This window comes from Pipistrellus hanaki (genome assembly GCF_964339955.1).
Source record: "Pipistrellus hanaki genome assembly, chromosome: 17".
Lineage (NCBI taxonomy): Eukaryota > Metazoa > Chordata > Mammalia > Chiroptera > Vespertilionidae > Pipistrellus > Pipistrellus hanaki.
In genome coordinates, this window is record NC_140519.1 from 23,623,539 (window position 1) to 23,642,146 (window position 18,608).

General features: G+C 38.9%; 1 protein-coding gene across 8 annotated transcripts in view; it reads right to left on the reverse strand.

The window, feature by feature from the left end:
• Positions 1-18,608, reverse strand: part of UBXN2B (UBX domain protein 2B) — a 43,336-nt gene that overhangs the window by 17,614 nt on the left and 7,114 nt on the right. For 5 of the 8 annotated variants that reach the window (XR_014793261.1, XR_014793262.1, XM_084865110.1 and 2 more), the window contains exons 4-8: positions 17,165-17,248; positions 16,252-16,361; positions 13,830-13,967; positions 11,003-11,164; positions 8,597-8,721 (exon numbers count right to left, since the gene is read on the reverse strand). Coding sequence is in view for 6 of the 8 variants with exons in the window: in XM_084865110.1 (XP_084721236.1) it covers positions 8,597-8,721; positions 11,003-11,164; positions 13,830-13,967; positions 16,252-16,361; positions 17,165-17,248 (619 nt within the window). In the remaining 2 variants the exon portion in view is untranslated. Of the gene's footprint in view, positions 1-1,790; positions 2,820-8,460; positions 8,722-11,002; positions 11,165-13,829; positions 13,968-16,251; positions 16,362-17,164; positions 17,249-18,608 lie in introns of those variants that run through there. The other 3 variants (XM_084865105.1, XM_084865109.1, XM_084865107.1) reach the window with 3 other exon arrangements.

The window sequence follows — 18,608 nt, forward strand, 5'->3', positions numbered from 1 at the left end:
CAGCACACCGCAAGTTTGATCTCCAGTTGGGGTGTGTGCGGGAGGCAACCAATCCATGTGTCTCTCTCACCAAGATGTTTCTCCCGCCTTCCCTCCCTCCCTCCCTCTAAAAAAATAAAATAAAATAAAAGGAAAAAATAACCCTCACATTTCACAGGATTAACAAAAACAAAAAATACATACACAATTGCATATATTCCAATATTCAGAGGGTCCCATTCTTAACTTACTGACTTATTACTTTTAACCATTTACTCAGTGACTCCTACACTGAAGATACTGCACTAGGTTCTAAGGATACAGCAGGGATAAGACACCAAAGCTCTCACAAACTCGCATTCTGAGAATCTTGGTGATCAGATTAATTCATATATTGGGACTCGCAAAATGGAGGCCGCCCCACACATCACAAATCTAACCCCAAGTCAGCTGCTTTTATGGGAAACAGCTCTCAAGGAAAACTAATCTATTACACCGACCACAATCCTCCAAGTCAGCTTTAGCTAGCTCACCTGGCCCTAGAAATAGGACCTCCTATCTTTACAAGGAAATCCTTGCCCTCTTAGCCAATCCTGCCCTGTGCCCGAGTTGCTTCATCTAATGCTCTAGAAAACTCACTTCTTGTTCCAAATTCTTTGTGAACAGCGCTCCACTGCTTGTGAGGCACCATACCCCCCAACTCATGGATCATTTTCCCCTTAAATAAAGGACATTACTGTGTTCCTAAATTGCTTTGGCATATGACAGGAGGAACAGGAAAGATTATCTTAATGTTAGAAATGGGGATAAAAGACAAATTAACCAGAAATTACCAGGTACTGCTAATGCTTTATAGCAAACAGAGTATGTGACTGAGAGAGACGAGGGGATGATTTCAGGTGGGGCATCAGGGAAGGGTCTCTGAAAAAGTCACATTTACACTGAGATCAGAATGACAAACAGTGATACTGACTATAAGCAGCAGGCTGCGGCCAATAAAGGATTCTGCTCTTTGCAAGCCCTCAATAAATGTGAAACTCAAGTAGTTATCTCTAAGATATGTGCTCCTTATTGTAAATAAATCATATAATGCTTAATATTAAAGAATATAAAGTCAGATTAGTTTGCGTTGCCCTAGAACAGCTATGTAGAAAATATTTTAAACAGTAACATCTACTTACATTATAAATATTTAAAATAGGTCTCAATGGGAAAAAGACCACCTACTTTGGGCGTTATCATCATTTTATATGATGCACATATAAAACATTTATTTGCATAGTTTCACCACATTAATAAAAATGTTATGGAAATGTTAAGCCTGAGAATGATTTGTAGAAAGGAAGAGCATTTCTTTCCACAAAGATATTACTTCATCCTATCATGTACTATGCTCAGAAGTCCAGGCCCAATTGAAGATTCCATGCCCTTGTACTCAACCATGTTCATACTTTCACCTTTACCTACTGATGTTCTGAATATTTGTACTTGTTCCTCTTTAAACAACAGATTCTGACAGAAAACTCAAAATTACACTTTTTACTATTCCTGATCCCAGGATAAGAATGATAAAACCTGTTGACATTAGAAGAGACAAGCCCTGACCACTGTTAAAAAGAAACAAGCCCCACATGGAGTCACGTGCTATGCAAGCTACGACTTAACACCTAAGCTTCCCCTTCCCCAGGAGTGTTGTCAGAACTGGTCAGTGTGAAGTGAAATCTTTTGGCCATCACCAATAAGGTAATCTGCCACATAAGCCTTTCCCCACCCGTAAGAGGAATATAGAGGAAAGAACATCCAAACCAACAGAGAATTTTGTAAGAGTTTATTTGAGCCAAATTTTACAATATGCCTGGAAGCAAGATCTCAACAGACTGAGAGAATGCTCCAGAGAATGGTAGTTCTGCAGTCTGATTCATGCACTTAAATTCAAAGAAAAAAACACAGGGAAGAAACATGAAGTCCACTGCTGGTACATTAAGGAGGCAGGAGAAAGCAAAGCGGGGAAATCTCTAGGACTGGATAAAAGGCAAAACGGAGAAACACATACTTCTACATTGGTGGGTAAAAGTAGTAAATACTTAGCATTTATAGCACACAGAGATGGTATGCGGGGAACAAGACAACAATGAGGGGTTCTGTGCTGTGCTCTGTGGAGTCTATAAAACAAAATTACTTTGACATTTCAAAGGTATGTTATCTTAGCTTCATAAGAACAACGGACATGACTCACTTAAGGTAAAGACTGACTTTTGTTAAGAAAGTGATAGGCCTGGGCTGTGTGATCTACCCCATTAGGAATATGTGATCAGACCACGCAGTGTGGTTACTTTGTCAGCTTGTAGCCTGCCAAGTGGCCCCTGAGCTTGGCCCCTCATTTTGTTCACAGGATGATGATGTAATCTGCCACAGACCCTTTCTGTCCACCACAGATATGTTACCTAGACCAGAAATAATTTTTTTTGTGCTTGCCTGGCCTTTAAAAACCTGCCCCTTTCTATAGCCCTGGATGCTGCCTCACTCATGAATTGCTCAATGAAACCAATCAGATCTTCAATTTTACTCCACTGAATTTTTTGCATCACTGACCAGGGACAAAAACTCAAGGGAAAACATGATGCACTTTATCAACAATATATGATGTGACAGGTTTTCAGATATCCACTGTGGCAAAAGTTGATGAAAATGTACACCTTTATTTCTATGGAATAAAAATAGAAAGAGTAATGGAAAATTGAGATAACATTGCTCCTAAATTCCGGTTTTTCTCTGCCCATTAAAATGCTGTATCACAGGAAATGTTACTCATGCTTAAAACTCTATTAAGCCAATCAAAGCTACAATTCAAGGAAAATTTGAAAAAATTTTTCAGTGAGTTTCAGTGAGAACATTCTTTATTGGTAAACACTTAAAAACTTTTTGATTACACACATCATGCAAAACAACTGACTTCATACATGGTTGTCTAACTGCTCATTGTGACATATTCTCCTTTGAGATGATTATAGATTTTAAAAGTTACAATGACTGTACTAAATTAAAAAAAAAATCAGGAAAATGACTCTAAATGAAGCAAAATACTATATAGTTCATGTAAAGGTCTTGTTCATCCCTTCTGGATGTTTAATTCTCTACCCTAATGCAAATCTCTATATTTTGGAAGACTATTATATACAAAACTGGCAGCTATTTTATATGTGCTAGGCACTCTACATAACTGATAAAAAGAAATTGTTTAATTTCCCCCTGGTTTTGGTAATCCAAAACAGGAAAATGTCTTTATTTAAAACTAGAGGCCCAGTGCATGAAATTTGTGCAGGGGTATGTCCCTCAACCCAGCCTGCACCCTCTCCAATCTGAGACATCCCTCTCACAATCCAGGACTGCTGGTTCCCAACTGCTTGCCTGTCTGATTGCCCCTAACCACTTCTGCCTGCCAGCCTAATCACCCCTTAACCACTCCCCTGCCAGCCTGATTGACACCTAACTGCTCCCCTGCCAGCCTGTTTGCCTCTAACTGCACTCCCCTGAAGGCCTGATCACCCCTAAATGCTCTCCCCTGCAGGCCTGGTCCCCCCCACAACTTCTTTCCTCTGCCGGCCTGGTCATCCCTAACTGACCTCCCCTGCAAGCTTGATCACCCACAACTGCCCTCCCTTGCAGGCCTGGTCCCTCCCAACTGCCCTCCCCTGCTGGCTGTCTTGTGGCAGCCTTCTTGTGTCCACCTGGGGGCAGCCACTTGTGTTGGAGTGATGGCCAATTTGCATATTACTCTTTTATTAGATAGGATAGAGGCCTGATGCACAGGTGGGGGCTGGCTGGTTTGCCCTGAAGGGTGTCCCAGATCAGGATGGGGATTCTCTTGGGGCATGGGGTGGCCTGGGCGAGGGGCGTGTGGTGGTTTGCAGGCTGGCCACATCCCCCGGCAAGCCAAGCAGAGGTCCTGGTATCTGGGATTTATTTATCTTCTATAATTGAAACTTTGTATCCTCGAGTGCACACCTGGGCCTGCCAGGGTGTGCAGAAAGCTTGACTTCCTCCATCACTGGGGGCAACTCAAGGCTCCTGCTCTCTCCAGCTCTGTGGCTGCCGCCATTTTTTATTGGGATTTTTTTAACTTCTATAATTAAACTTTATAGCCTTGAGTGGAGGCCTGGGCCTGCCAGGGTGTGCAAAAAGCTTAGCTTTCTCCATTGCCGGGGAAACCCAAGCCTCCTACTCACTCTGTGGCTGCAGCCATATTGGTTGGTTTAATTTGCGTACTCACTCCTGATTGGCTGGTGGGAGCGGCTTGTGGGTGCAGCAGAGTGATGGTTAATTTGCATATCACTCTTTTATTAGATAGTATGCTCATTTGTTTCAATAGATTTTTTCCTTAAAAAGATGATTTTGTTCTTAACAGATTGGTATCCCTGGACATCTTTTTGAACTACAAGAGCTCTTTGAACTATTATTTATATATTCTCCAAGTTGTTTTCAATGAGGAAAGAAACAGGGCTTCCTATTCTGAGGGGATACAGGAATAATCTTCTTACTCTATGTTATGACATCCAGAAAAAATTTTCTTTGTGGTGGTGGAATCAACATTTTATCTGTGGAATTTCTGATAGCACTCCAGTATTAGAACCCCTCATATAGGTAAATTCACTGCCTTAAAATAACCAGAGCCCCCACTCGGCCGGTGTGGCCCAGTGGTTGAGTGTTGACCTATGAGCCAGGAGTTCACATTCACTTCCTGGTCAGGGCACATGCCGGGTTGTGGGAGATCCCCTGTAGGGGTGTGCAGGAGGCAGCTGATCAATGACATTTCTCTCTCCTTAATGTTTTTATCTTTCTCTCCCCTTTTCTCTAACAATCAATAAAAACATATTAAAAGTAAATAAATTCCCAGAGCCCCCTGAGAAAGGTGAATTTCAAATCTCCTATTGGCATATCAAGTCAACTGGCAGTGAGTTGGCACAGAACACATTTCTGGATCCCTGAAAGTGGAGTGTTGCCACAGCAAACACCTGAAAGTACAGAATGACTCTGAAATCGGGCAGTGACTAGAGGATGAGAGAAATTTTAGGACAATGACAGGAAAAGTCAAGATTTCCTTGAACTCTGTTATTAGATATATGGATGAATTCCAGTGAGGGCTCAAAGGAGGTAAGGAGCATGGTAGAGAATGGTAAGCTGTCATGGAAAATATCTAAATCATCGTGAGAAATAAGGACATTAAAGGTGCTGCCAGTGAAGGCTCGGAAGAAAATGAGGATCATACTATTAGAAACTAAAGAAAAAGAGATTAGAGTTATATACTACAAAATCTTAGCTGAAGTGTGTCCTGTGGTAAGGTGAAAAGCAGAACTTTTAAGTGCTAGACTTACTATATTTAGCTAAAGAGATTTCTAAGCAAACGGTGGAGGGTGCAGCTTATGGGGGGCCAGCTGGCTGGGGGAAGGGACCCAGATCAGGACACAAGAGAGGTGAGCGGGGCAGTGGCTGGCAGGGATGAGGGACCATGGGAGGTTGGCCAGCCAGGGAGAGGGCAGCAGTAGGTTGGCCGGCCAGGGGGAGAGACCACAGGAGGTTGGCTGTGGGAGGGCACTGATCACCAGGGGGCAGCTCCTGTGTTGAGCATCTGCCCCCTGGTGGTCAGTGTGCATCATAGTGACTGGTCATTCTGGTTGTAACCATTGCTTAGGCTTTTATATATATATAGATGTGGGAGGAGACAGATAAATTGAGAGAATTGTTAAATAAATATAAAGAAAATAGGACTTGATGACTTTGAAATTCTCAGCCTACTCAGATAGAAAAAGACATTAAAATGAAGAGATTTAGGCCTGGCTGATGTGGCTTATTGGTTGAGTGTTGACCCATGCACCACGAGGACACTGGTTTGATTCCCAGTCAGGGTACATGCCAGGGTTGTGGGCTCGATCCCTAGTAGGGAACATGTAGAAGGCAGCCAATTTATGCTTCTTTCTCATTGATGTTTCTATCTCTCTATCCCTTTCCCTCTAAAAGTAATACACACACACACACACACACACACACACATTAATGAAGATATTCAGGAAAGCTGCTCTAGGGAAATAGATAAGGGGTTAGCTTTACAACTTTTGCTAATACTCAAGAAAAATAAGAAAGGCCCGAGTAGTCACACATAAGATTATTTGAAGAGATTAGGGGTATGACTTATAGATCCTCCAGCCATCTCAGAAAAAGTCAGAAAGAGTTGGGATTATCTAGGAAAAATATGTGGAGGAGCCTCTGGTCTACAGTGAATCTCCATAAAACAAACAGAAGATCCACATGTTTTTTTGAGAATGTTATACCAGCAGACACAGCCATCTTAAATGGAAAGGTATACAGAGAGTGTGCAATGAGAGATGATCAGACCTCCCAGAATTCCACAGGTAAAAAATAAGTTGAGACAAAACTACTGGGCTGCACACATGTGCTGCCTTCATGAAGAAGTTAAGACTCTGAAAGGATGTCCTCTCGGATATCCACAAGCCGAGAGGATGGTGCTGCCAGCCACAGAAGACTATGCTTAGGCTTTGACACTGAATGGAGTGTGCCTGGTTCATTTTCTAAATTGCCTGGCACTGGTAGCTCCTTTTTTTTATTCCATTTTCTAATTCTTTGAACAGGAATGTCTATAACTGTTATTCTATGCCTGTCTTCCCTTCATATTTGGGAGAAGTTAACTGGTTCTAGGTTCACAGATGGAGAAAAAGTATCTTTCAGGAATGGCACCCAAATCCTTACTCATACCTATCTTAGATGATTAAAATAAGACTTGGAATTTTTGAGAGGGTGAAATTCAGATAAGACAGTGCATTTGAAGTTGATGCTGTAATGGTCTGAAACTTTTGAGCACCACTGGATGGGGTAACTTTATTTGGGATGGATGTGAACTTTTGAGGCAGGAGTAAACTGTGGTAGAGAAAATGGCCCCAACAAAATGCTCAGGTTCTAATGCTCAAATCTCTGCATTTTGCAGATGTAATTATAGTAAGCATTTTGAGAGATTATGTAGGAAAACAAAATATAATCACAAGGATCTAATAAGAGAAAAGCAGAATTAAAGTTGGGACTAAAAGAGGTAAGAACAGAAGCAGAGACTGGAGGGTAGAGCCGTAACTGAGGGAATGCCAACAGCTTCTACAAGTTGGAAAGGTAAAGAACAGATTCACTCCTGGAGCCTCCAGAAGGAATCTGAGATGCTACTTTACATGGTAAAAGGGTCTTTAAAAATGTGGTTAAGCTTACTATAGACCTGGATGATCCTGTGGACCCAATGTAATCACACGAGTCCTTAAAGGCAGAAAACCTTTCCTGGCTGTTGTCACAGAAATATGATGACAGAACGGTAGGAAAGATACAATGCTGCTGGCTTTGAAGACAGGAACAGAGGGCCACAGGCCCACCAATGCAAGCAGCCTCCAGAAGTTGAAAGGGCCAGGAAATGCTTCTCTCAGAGTCTCCCAAAAGAATGCAGTCCTGTCAGCACCTGACTTTAGCCCGGTGAGACTAGTTTAACCTATAGAATTAGGGAATAATAAATCTTTGCCATTATGAGTCACTAAGTTTGTAGTAACTTGTTATAGCAGCAATAGAAAACTAACCAGGAGTGGTGACCTAAGATAAAATGGTGTCTGGGAAGAAGGACAAGCTTTCCTATCATTCCTTATGTGCCTGCCTCACTCAGGAAATACCTGGCTTCAGCAGGAATGCAAACCTTTCCGCTGGTCTTTTTTCAGATTCATTGGGCCTGACAGAATTGATATTCCTGTATATCTATGCTGGTTTTGTTCTTAAGTAGAAAACATTCTGGATTTGACACTTAGCACAGTTTAGTTTCTATAGTGGGCCCCCTAGAAAAATGTGTTGACTGAATAAATGAATGTGATCAAAGCAAGCGCTGGGAGGGATTGTAATTCCTCTTTTTTAAAGTGCTGTTTACCACATCTCAAGAATAGCTGACCTTATGTTTGTTTCAAGTTTATAATATTCACAGTTCCATAAAATATAAGACTGAACTGTACTTTTGATACAGTAATATAGCTAAGTCAGTAAGTAAAAAGGATGTATAATATCTTAATAGGAGAAATAATCATTGTATGATCAAAATATTTCAAAATCAGAATACAGTTACTCTTTAGTATATATTACAGGTAAATTTTCAAAACATTTGATCAGGAAATTCCTTAATGGCTTTTGATCAATGCATCATCAAGAAACTTTACTGAAAATTTTACCAAATTAATCAAAATGGAATTGTGTTAATTTTCTTTGTCAACAAATATTGTTACATGAACTCTGGGCATGTAACAAATTGGTTTGTGTGTATTTAAATGCTATCAACATAAGCCAGCCCTACAAATAATAATTCAAAGATATTTATCTCAAGATCTACTCCTAGTCCAAATTCATCTATACTAAGGGGGGATGATAAAATAAGAATAAAACCAAAATGAATCTGTATAAATTATAAAAACAATTTGATATTTGTATAAGTAAGTTTTCCTTATTAATATAGCACATCATCTCTCCTTTGCATTACTGCATGAATAGAAGTAGCATTATTTCAGTTGCTGGAGAATCACAGTGTTAATAATACCTGCTTCTTGTAGTGTTAGGCTTTCATCTGTTAGCTCTTTGCTTGGAAATGAAGTTACAAGAATAAAGTCAAGAGTTGCAAATTCAGGACGGGACTGTACAATGAAGTCCCGAACATCCAGGATCCTGAGAAATAAGATAAAATAATTTGTGATACAGAAGTCTTATGGGAGCTTTTAGCTAAAATTAGATAATAAAAAAATCACACAATTCTAATCCTTATTTAAATGTGTTGGACTATTTCAATGGATGGATTTATTTTAGCTTTAAGACAAAATATGAGGATCAACATTGGAGTGTACCTAGTATCTACTTTTACTGTAAAAAAGAGACAATCTTCAGATGAGTTATGCATAAAATAAATGCCAACCATGTTGTTATAATGAAAAGTGCAGGCCCTACTTTTATTTATAGTATAAAATATTTTAGCAGCACTAGACCCAGAAAAAGAAAGGAACCTCAAATTGGCCTCTGTCAAAGTGAGTCTGAAACTATGAAAAGTGTCAGTCATAAGAATAGTTTTTTGTTTTTTTTAAAAAATATTTTTTATTGATTTTTTACAGAGAGGAAGGGAGAGAGATAGATAGAGAGCTAGAAACGTTGATGAGAGAGAAACATTGACCAGTTGCCTCTTGCACACCCCCTACCGGGGATGTGCCCGCAACCAAGGTACATGCCCTTGACCGGAATCGAACCCGGGACCTTTCAGTCCAAAGACCGATGCTCTACCACTGAGCCAAACCGGTTTTGGCAAGAATAGTTTTTAAATATTACTTTCACATAGGGCTTTTGGTCAAGATGGTAGCATCAGTAAATGCCATACTCACATTCTCCTACAGCTACATCAAAATTACAACTACAGAACCACCACAGCCAACACACCTGATGGACACCTTTAAATCACATAGAAGTACCACCCAACCACTTTCACAAGTGACAAACTCAAATAGCAGACTCAGCAGGCAACAGAGCTGCACTGAAGTAAGTCCTACTCTGTAAGTGGGTCCCTGCACAGCTGATACTCCATGGTGGTCCCAGCCAGTCCTCGCGGTCTATCAGCTGGGGTTAAATCCTTCCCACCAAACTGCCAACAGCAATCAAAAGCTCAACTACAAGAAGAGGGTGTACACATAGGGGATGCAACTGGACTGCTCATCTCAGGTAAAAATGAATGATAAAATGGCAATAATACATACCCAACAATAATTAAACCTAAAAAATAAATGAACTAGCAGAACAGAAACAGACTCATAGATACAGTGAACATTTTGACGGTTGCCAGATGGGAGGGGGAATGAGTGAAAAAGGTGACGGGATTAAGAAGTACAAATTGGTAGTTACAGAATAGTCATGGGGATGTAAAGTACAGCATAGGGAATACAGTCAATAAGATTCTAATAACTACATATGGTGAGAAATGGGTATGAAATTTATCAGGATGATCACTTAGTATGTGATATAATGTCTAATCACTGGGTTGTACACTGAGTGGCCAGATTATTATGATCTCTGAACGCATAATAATCTGGCCACTTAGTGTATACTCTATATAATAAAAGGCTCATATGCAAATTGTCCTCTCTACCAGAAGTTGGACCAGCAGGTCCCCTCTCTGCCAGACTGGCCAAACCCCACCCATGCACAAATTCATGCACCAGGCCTCTAATATATATATATATATATATATATATATATATATATATATATATATATATATATATATCACACACACACACAAACACTCAGTGGCCAGGTTATTATTCAGAGATCATAATAATCTGGCCATTCAGTGTACATCTGAAACTAATATATTGTATGTCAACTGTAATTGAAAAATAAAAAGATGATTTAAAGTAAAAAAAAGAATTTCTCTCACATATATACAATACTCAAACTTAGATCATAAATGTATCCCTACAAAGGCATACAATAAACAAAAATAATTATATTAGCACAAGTGTTAATTTTCAAGTGAATGGTGAAATAGCATTTAAAACTGTTTATTTGAAGTATTTGACAATTAAACTTTACAGCATAAGTTTATATTACAAAGTTAATCAAATCAGTATTACCATAAATTTTTATATGAGTAAAGTCCAAATAAGGTCTTAATATTAAATAAAGTGATTCCACTTTATGTGGTTTTAGCAACAGTGCAAAACTTCAGGTTTTAATGATTTTGTTTTTATGAGTAATACCTGGATTTGCATTAGTATTTGGAGTTTACAAAGGATGTTTAATTACTAAGTTTTTCACTTCTTACACATAATTATTACTCTTTTACATATTTTTTCCTTTGTCAAAAACTTACTGCAAATCTAAATAATTTCATATTTTTTATTACTTCAGTCACATACAATTTAAACAGACCAGTAACTGTATGTGTAAGAGTAAACGAGAAGCTTACCTGTGAGTACTATTGAATCTTTGTATCAAACGACTCCCATCTGCCAGCCTGATTTGAATCTTTGTTGTTGGCACTGAATCATCAATCAGAACAACTGCATTAAGTATGGACTTCTCCTCCTCTTCTGGGGAGGAAGGTGTACTGACAATTTCAGGTGTAAGGCTATGAAATAAGAATGAAAAAGTTAGAAAATAGATGCAAACACAAAAGACATATAATGAACTGAAGACAGTGGCATAACCACTGAGACCTATCCTGCATCTCCAGCCAGCCCCTCCTCTGGCTTCTGGACTAGCAAGAACATGGCTCCCTTTGGTCTCCCATACTTCTTCCAAGCTCTATCATTATATTACAGTTATTTTGGACCCTATGCTTTTGGTTTAGTTTATCCAATCTCTTTGAAAAGCCTATTTGTGTGATCCTTCCTTCTTTATCCCTTTGAAATTTCTTGAAACTGTTTAGCACATACAGGCCTTTAGTCAGAAATTGGAGCAACTTTGAGTTAACATAAAAAAATGACTAAGAGCACAGACAGACTTGGTTTCAAATCTCAGCTATGTTCATTGTGTAAACTTAAGTAAATTAATCTCTTTGAATCCCGGTTCTGTCATTTGTAAAATGGAGGAATACTGGGGTATGAAGGTATGTTATACAGGCATACCTCAGAGATTCAGGTTTGGTTCCAGACCGCCACAATAAAGCTGGTATCACAATGAAATGAGCATCACAATAAGGCAAGTTGTAATCTTTTTGCTGGCGAAGGGTCTTGCCTTCATTTTATAAAAATAATGCAAAATCTATGAAGCTCAATAAACTGAAGTGCAATAATACAAAAGTGTTCCTGTACCATTAAGTCCTAGAACACTTTATCAAACAAAATCTAGTTGCTGGGTACTGAAGTACATGTGTGGGTCTTTAAAAAAGGCAGGTTAACATGTGTACTTGTATTTTCTACATGTCTCAGAAATCAGTCTCTAAAAGTAATGCCTTTATAATCAGCTAGTTATTAACAATAGGACAGAAGCAAAGGGAAGGCCAGACATTACAGGCATGTTTCCTGCGAAACACTGGGGAGAGCAGACTGGACATAGGGAAGATAGACGCATGCCCAGTAAAGCTGGGCTGACAAAGGGAAGGAACTTGCCGGGCAATCACACCTGGTGAGAGATGGTTGGCCAGAATGAGTGTGGAAATTTGCAAGTGCATGGAAATTTGGGATGTATAATCCGCTAAACTAGGGGTGTCGAACTCAATCAGAGAAGGGGCCAAAATCTAAAATCCAGCCTAAATCGTGGGCCGAATGGTTTACTGAACACTCATAAACTGACAATGTCATAAACTGACAGCGGAGTGCAGTGATGACAGCGCGGTGCGGGCCACATTGCAAGGCCTGGCGGGCTGGATTTGGCCCGCGGGCCTTGTGTTTGACACATGTGCGCTAAACAAAGAAGCTCATTCTCTTATGTTCTTGGCACACTTGGCTCATGGATCACACTTGGCTTCCTTGCATTCTCCCGTGTGGCCCACGACCATGTGGATCTCTGCACACAATGGACTAATGGACTTCAACTAGCCTGATACTGAACTGGACCCAACTCCAACATGGAACAAAAACTCTGGACCCTGGCTCTCACTTTAGCTTTATTGAAACCCCAGCTACACTTCTTCTGTGACTGGTCTAAGGGAAATGGGACTTTGGAAACCCATGGGTGTAATTCCATAGAAATAAAGCTTTCTACTATATCTCGTCCTCCTGTGAAAGTTTCGGAAATGCTTATTTCAGCAGTCCCTCCCACTAGTGAAGGGGAAAGATAAGGAATGTTTTTCTCTAATAACAAAAGCAGAAAAGGATATAGAGATGGAGACTTGAGATATGAAAGACAACGATAAAGAACCGATACTGAATTCTTTCCTATTCTGAGGAGCGGGGAATAGAGAACCAGTGTGCACAAGGCAAATGAAAAGAACTTGGAAGGGAAGGAATTATATAAAAAGGGATAAAACATGTACAAGAGGGTACGTGGGACACATGACTAATGCCTCAATCCCACAGGTCACCTGTAGTGATATGTAGATAAATACAGGGTAACTTTTACCAACTTATTTTACAAGATTTATGAAGAGTCTTTTAAGCCAGGCTGTTTAAAGGAGTCCACTCATACACTATATCATGCACATTGGTTCCGAAATTATGCTCAGCAGAACCCAAGGGGTTCTTGGGAAATGTCTGAGATAATTCCTTCTTCTCCTACAACCAGAGGAACTCCAGTTTTATATGTGTTTAGATATTGGGCTTCCATAACTTGAAGAAAGACTTTGGCTGTTTAAAATGTATTGAGAACAACCAACTTAAGCACACTGCTTTGCTGCAAGAGCTTGGTGGCACTTAGGCATGCTTAAATCTATAATATAAGAAATCTATTGTTTTATCAATCAACAACCCCTTCCAATATCCCTCTTTGACACTATGTAATTAGAAAGAGGCAAGATGGTATAATGGTAAAAGCAGACTTTGGAGCCAGCATTCCTGGTTTGAATCTTACATGCTAATCACTTCCCACTTCAATCAATTTGGGCAAAATACTACATCTGCAAAAGAAGGAATAACAGGATCCATAGGGCAAGGGGGTTGTGAAGATTAAATGAGTTAATATATGTAAAGTGCTTAGAGGGTCAAGAATGTGGTAACTGGTAAGTATTAGCTATTAATATTGTCACCATCAGCAAAGTTTTAGTTTTTACTTTCTAGGTTATTTTGATATATTTTATTTCCAAAGGAAATTCATGTTGAACAAACACAAGTATTTTTCTCATTTTAGGATTCTACCTTCCGAGTTTTTGTCCATCTCCACTAAAAGCCTTGAACCTCAATCTGGGTTTTATGTATTCTTGATCCTGATGATCCTCCATATCCAAGTTCACTTGGGCACCATGAACCAGTCGCTGAAGCTCCAGGGGAATTTCTCTTTAAAAAAAAGGGGAAAAAGTTTTAGTTAACTTTTTGGAAAGAAAAAGAAAAAAAAAGAAGAATCTATACTGTTGAGATTATATAGTCAAGTTGAGATATACTGGAAAACCACAATTTTTGCATAAATTTGTAATATAAAAGTTTCTGTGATGATTGATATTTCCTTATCTATAGGTATTTATTCCTTAAAGTTGCATCACATCATTCCTTAGAGATTCTCAACATAGGGATTTTTTGTTGTCATAGTGATCTTGGAGTGCTTCTGAAAAATTGTAAGGCAGCAATTCTTACCTAAATTAACGCTAGGAAATTCCTATGAGGACATAACAGTTAATGCAGATATTGCTTTCCAGACTCCTAGAAGTTTTCAAAATGATAGGGATATATTGATTGTTGCATGGCTGATGAGTGCTGCTGCCCAGGGAATGAATGATGCTCTGACATGGGGGAGTCATCTTGCATAATAAAGACCTGTCTCGGGCTCCACAGAACCACTGAATGCCCTGCCAGAAAGTCATGACGAATGACACTGTTTAAAATGTCTTGAGCCTAAAACCTAAGGCTTAGGCTCTGTTTTACACATAAGCAAAACCACAAAACCTGTTTTTTGTGTGTACTGCTTAAATATGCTTTGCAATTTCCATCTTTCATATAAACTGAGGGAAGACTGCAACTCCTTTTTGTTTAGAACTTCAAATATCCCTGATGCACTGCCACTTATAGTAATGACGTTGCCAACTTGCTATACTTCCCTATTCTGTTTTATGCCTGTCACATTTATGTGAGAATGGCTAGACTGCACATAAGTGCAAATTATCTGGCTTTGTTATATCTTCTGGTGTGGTCATACTTGGGCATTGAGAAACTGAAATGTGTGTAATTTAATGGTAAATTACTTTTCGTCCCTCAATATTTTAAAGATAAAATTTAATTTTTTGAAAGTAATATACATAGACATATGAATTTTTCTTTGGAGATACTGAAGATGGTATTACAAAATATTTGTTATAAAAAGGGAACAATTACATAGCTGACAATCACTGTTTGATATCAATCACTGTTTTCAAGGAGTCCTTTCTAAAACTTTCTTTATTATTTGTTTGAGAATATGGTGTGGTTCAATTTAAAAAAAAAAAATAGTATGTCATACTGTGTGAATAGTAGCCTATAAAGTTTATGGATTATTTTCACTTAACAAATTAGTTTTGATCTATATTATAGTACATTCATCATTAATACGTAAGTTCTTTTCTTCTACCATCTTGAAATAAGCATCGATTTCCACTGTACTGCTGATCTTCACTTAGCAGATGAACCCTTTTCCGATTTATCACTCCCATCTCTTCCCCGTGACTCTGCAGGGTTTCCAGTCCACAGCACTGACTTAAACTGTCATATCTTGTATTTACCACTCCTCATACACTGCCTCCCACCTCTCAATGACTTCAGCATACTGCCTACAGCTTACAGCATTTCTTGCCTTTATTTGATATCCTGACAGTATCTTTGAATTCAAATTCAAAATTCATGCTAATTAATGTTCTAAAATACACTTTCTCCAGAGTTTTCTTTCAGTATCTCAACTCCAATGACTTCCATCTCTACTCCACTTGGATATATTTCATCACTTGGAAAAGCCCTGTCTTCAAGGGTTGGAAAAGCCCTACTCCAATTCCTTTACTGCTACTTAAATCTCCCAGTTCATCACCAATATCTCAATAAAATATTTTATTCTTCAGTGAGAAGGGCTAGTGAGTTATGATGTTCTTTAGAAGGGTCAGAGTACTGTATATTGGTTTACTTTCATAAATTATAACTTCAACTAACCTTTTGAAATCTTCTGCCAGCAGTAATGCCACTTTAAAAGATTTCTAATATAAGCTGCTGAATTTCAGGCATACATGCAATGAGTCACCCTGTCAATAGTAAGCAGGACAGTGGCTTAGTGGATGGGCAACTACATGCTAATCAATTAATTGATTTATTATACTGAGATGGTTCTTCTTAGAGTTGGGACCATAGTTTCATCAGATTTTTAAAGGGACCAATGTCTTACTGCCTTCCCACTCCCCACAGTTGAAAAGAGTAACTTACAGACAATAATATGTCCTTTGTATACTTAGAAATACCCTTCACCCAGTAGTCACTTACATAATACAACTCTTATGTATCAATAGAGTCTTACTAAATGGCATTCTGCTTTAAAAAAAAAAAAAAAAAAGAAAAAGAAAAAGAAAAGTCCCACCCTGAATAAAAAAGAGAATACAATAATACAGCTTACCCTCTTTTAACAGACTCCAGAAATTGAGCATTCACTGGATCATTGTATGGTCTCAATTCTCCATCATCTAAACTGAAACCATTGCTCCATAACTTAAGCAAAATCTGAACCTTTTGAGCACAGGAAAAAAAAAAAAAAAGATAAAGAAAATTAAAAAAAAATCTATTTGCATCAAACAATCTTAAGTTTTAAATGTGATATTAAACAATTTACTTAATTTAAAATATAGAGTTATTTGTATTCCCCTTCAGTTAAAATAAAGACATAAGTGAAACCATGTGTGTCTGCTAAGCAGATTTGTATTTAGCTTAACGAACGGACCATCGCTGATAGACCAAAGGTCTCACAGGTCCCACACCTGGACCTTGGCTTCAAAGCACAACTATTTCTAGTTCACTGAGAAAACAAAAGTAATGAGAGCATCCAGCTACACTCTGCACCCACCCCTCCTTCTGTGTCCCTTTCTTCTAATACAGAATTTAAATATTCATTCCAAGGGGCAAGACAGAATTTCCAGGGACCCGCCATGGCTAACCTACACGTTAAAATAACTTAGAAATTTCAAAAGGTAACATAAATAACGACTTAGGTATTGCTATGTTTACAACTCAGCTCATTCTATATGATAACAATACACCATTTATAATAATCGTCATTATACATATATAAGCTTATTTTACACTTATTCATGCAATTCTTTCAACAAATAGTTATGTATCTCTAAGTGCAAGGCACATTAGGAATACAAAATATAAAATTTGAGACTGAAAACTTACAAATTAGGCCTTTTAATCTGTTTTACAATTTAAGAAAACAAAAAAAGAGATATTTATATTACTAACTTTAATTTTAAAATAAACCGTAGTAACTAGAGGCAAATATCTATAAATTTCACTTTGATTACTGTACCTACATCTTGCAGCTGATTTTCTCCATAGATGTATTCAGACTGTTTACAAGAGGAATTACCCAATCTGTATCCTCCACCTGAAAAGAACTAAAATATAAAGCAAGTGAGTTAAAAATTCTCTAAAGTTTATTAAGCAGTATGTTGCAATAATCCTATATAATAAAGGCCTAATATGCAAAGTGACTGAACAGCAGAATGACTGGTCGCTATAACATACACTTACCACCAGGGGGCAGATGCTCAACACAGGAGCTGACCCCTGGTGGTCAGTGCACTCCCACAGGGGGAGCGGTGCTCAGCCAGAAGCCAGGCTAATGGCTGGCGAGCACAGCAGCGGTGGCAGGAGCCTCTCCTGCCTCCTCTACAGGTGGGCGACAGTAGTGAGGGGTTCAGGACTGTGAGGATGTCTGACTGCCGGCTTAGCGGGGGGATCAGGTCTAAGCCAGCAAGTGAACATTGCCCTGAAGGGTCCCTGACTGTGAGAGGGTGCAGGACGGACTGAGGGACCCCTCTGAGTGCATGAATCTCTACTGTGTGATATATATTTTAAAACTAAATTAACTATAATCAGTTAAATGGGTTTTTATTTTCCAGGAAAACAGCATATTAACATTAAAGTCTTATGTTACAATATAGAGATGTGTATTCAAGTAAGAAACTATGATTCTTGCGCTGGCTGGATGACCATGTGGTAGTTTAGGAAACCTCCCCAAATGATTTGACAAGAGAAATCAAGTTGGAAAATGTTAATTATGAGAACATATGGCCATTATACACAAAAATATGCTTTAGTATACCTATACTGCATCTAGAAAGTTTTGCAGAGACTGAAGAAGGTACAAAAATCTACACTAATAAAAGAGAAAGATGCAAATTGACCATGCCTTCACAACACCCACCAGCCAATCAGGAGTGAGTATGCAAATCTACCCAACAAAGATGGTGGGTTAATATACATACTCAGGCACTGAGCGAGGGGCGGGGGGGGGAGACACGACGATACTTGTGTTTTCGCCATGACAATGATGCAGGCGTTCCCCACCAACTCAGCCACTCAGGGACTCTGGGCATCGTGGGAAGGTGGGGCAAGAGCGAAAAGAGGCTGCTCCGGGACCAGAGTGGAAAGAGGCCACTCCAGGCAGGAGCGGAAAGGCGGTGCAGGCAGCCAGAGAAAGGAAGGTCCATTTTAACATGAATCTTTGTGCATCGGGCTTCTAATAATACAATGAAAGAAAATGAGCCTTTCAACAATGTCTGCACAAGTCAAATTAAGAACCTTGACTTAGTCTTTATGCAAAATCAACTCACAATGGGTCAGAGGTTTAAATGGAAAACTATAAAATATTTCTAGATAACACAGAGAAAATCTTTGGGACCTAAGGTTAGGTGGAGAGTTCTTAGACAAGATACTAAAAATATAATCTGTAAACAAAAGATAAATTGGATT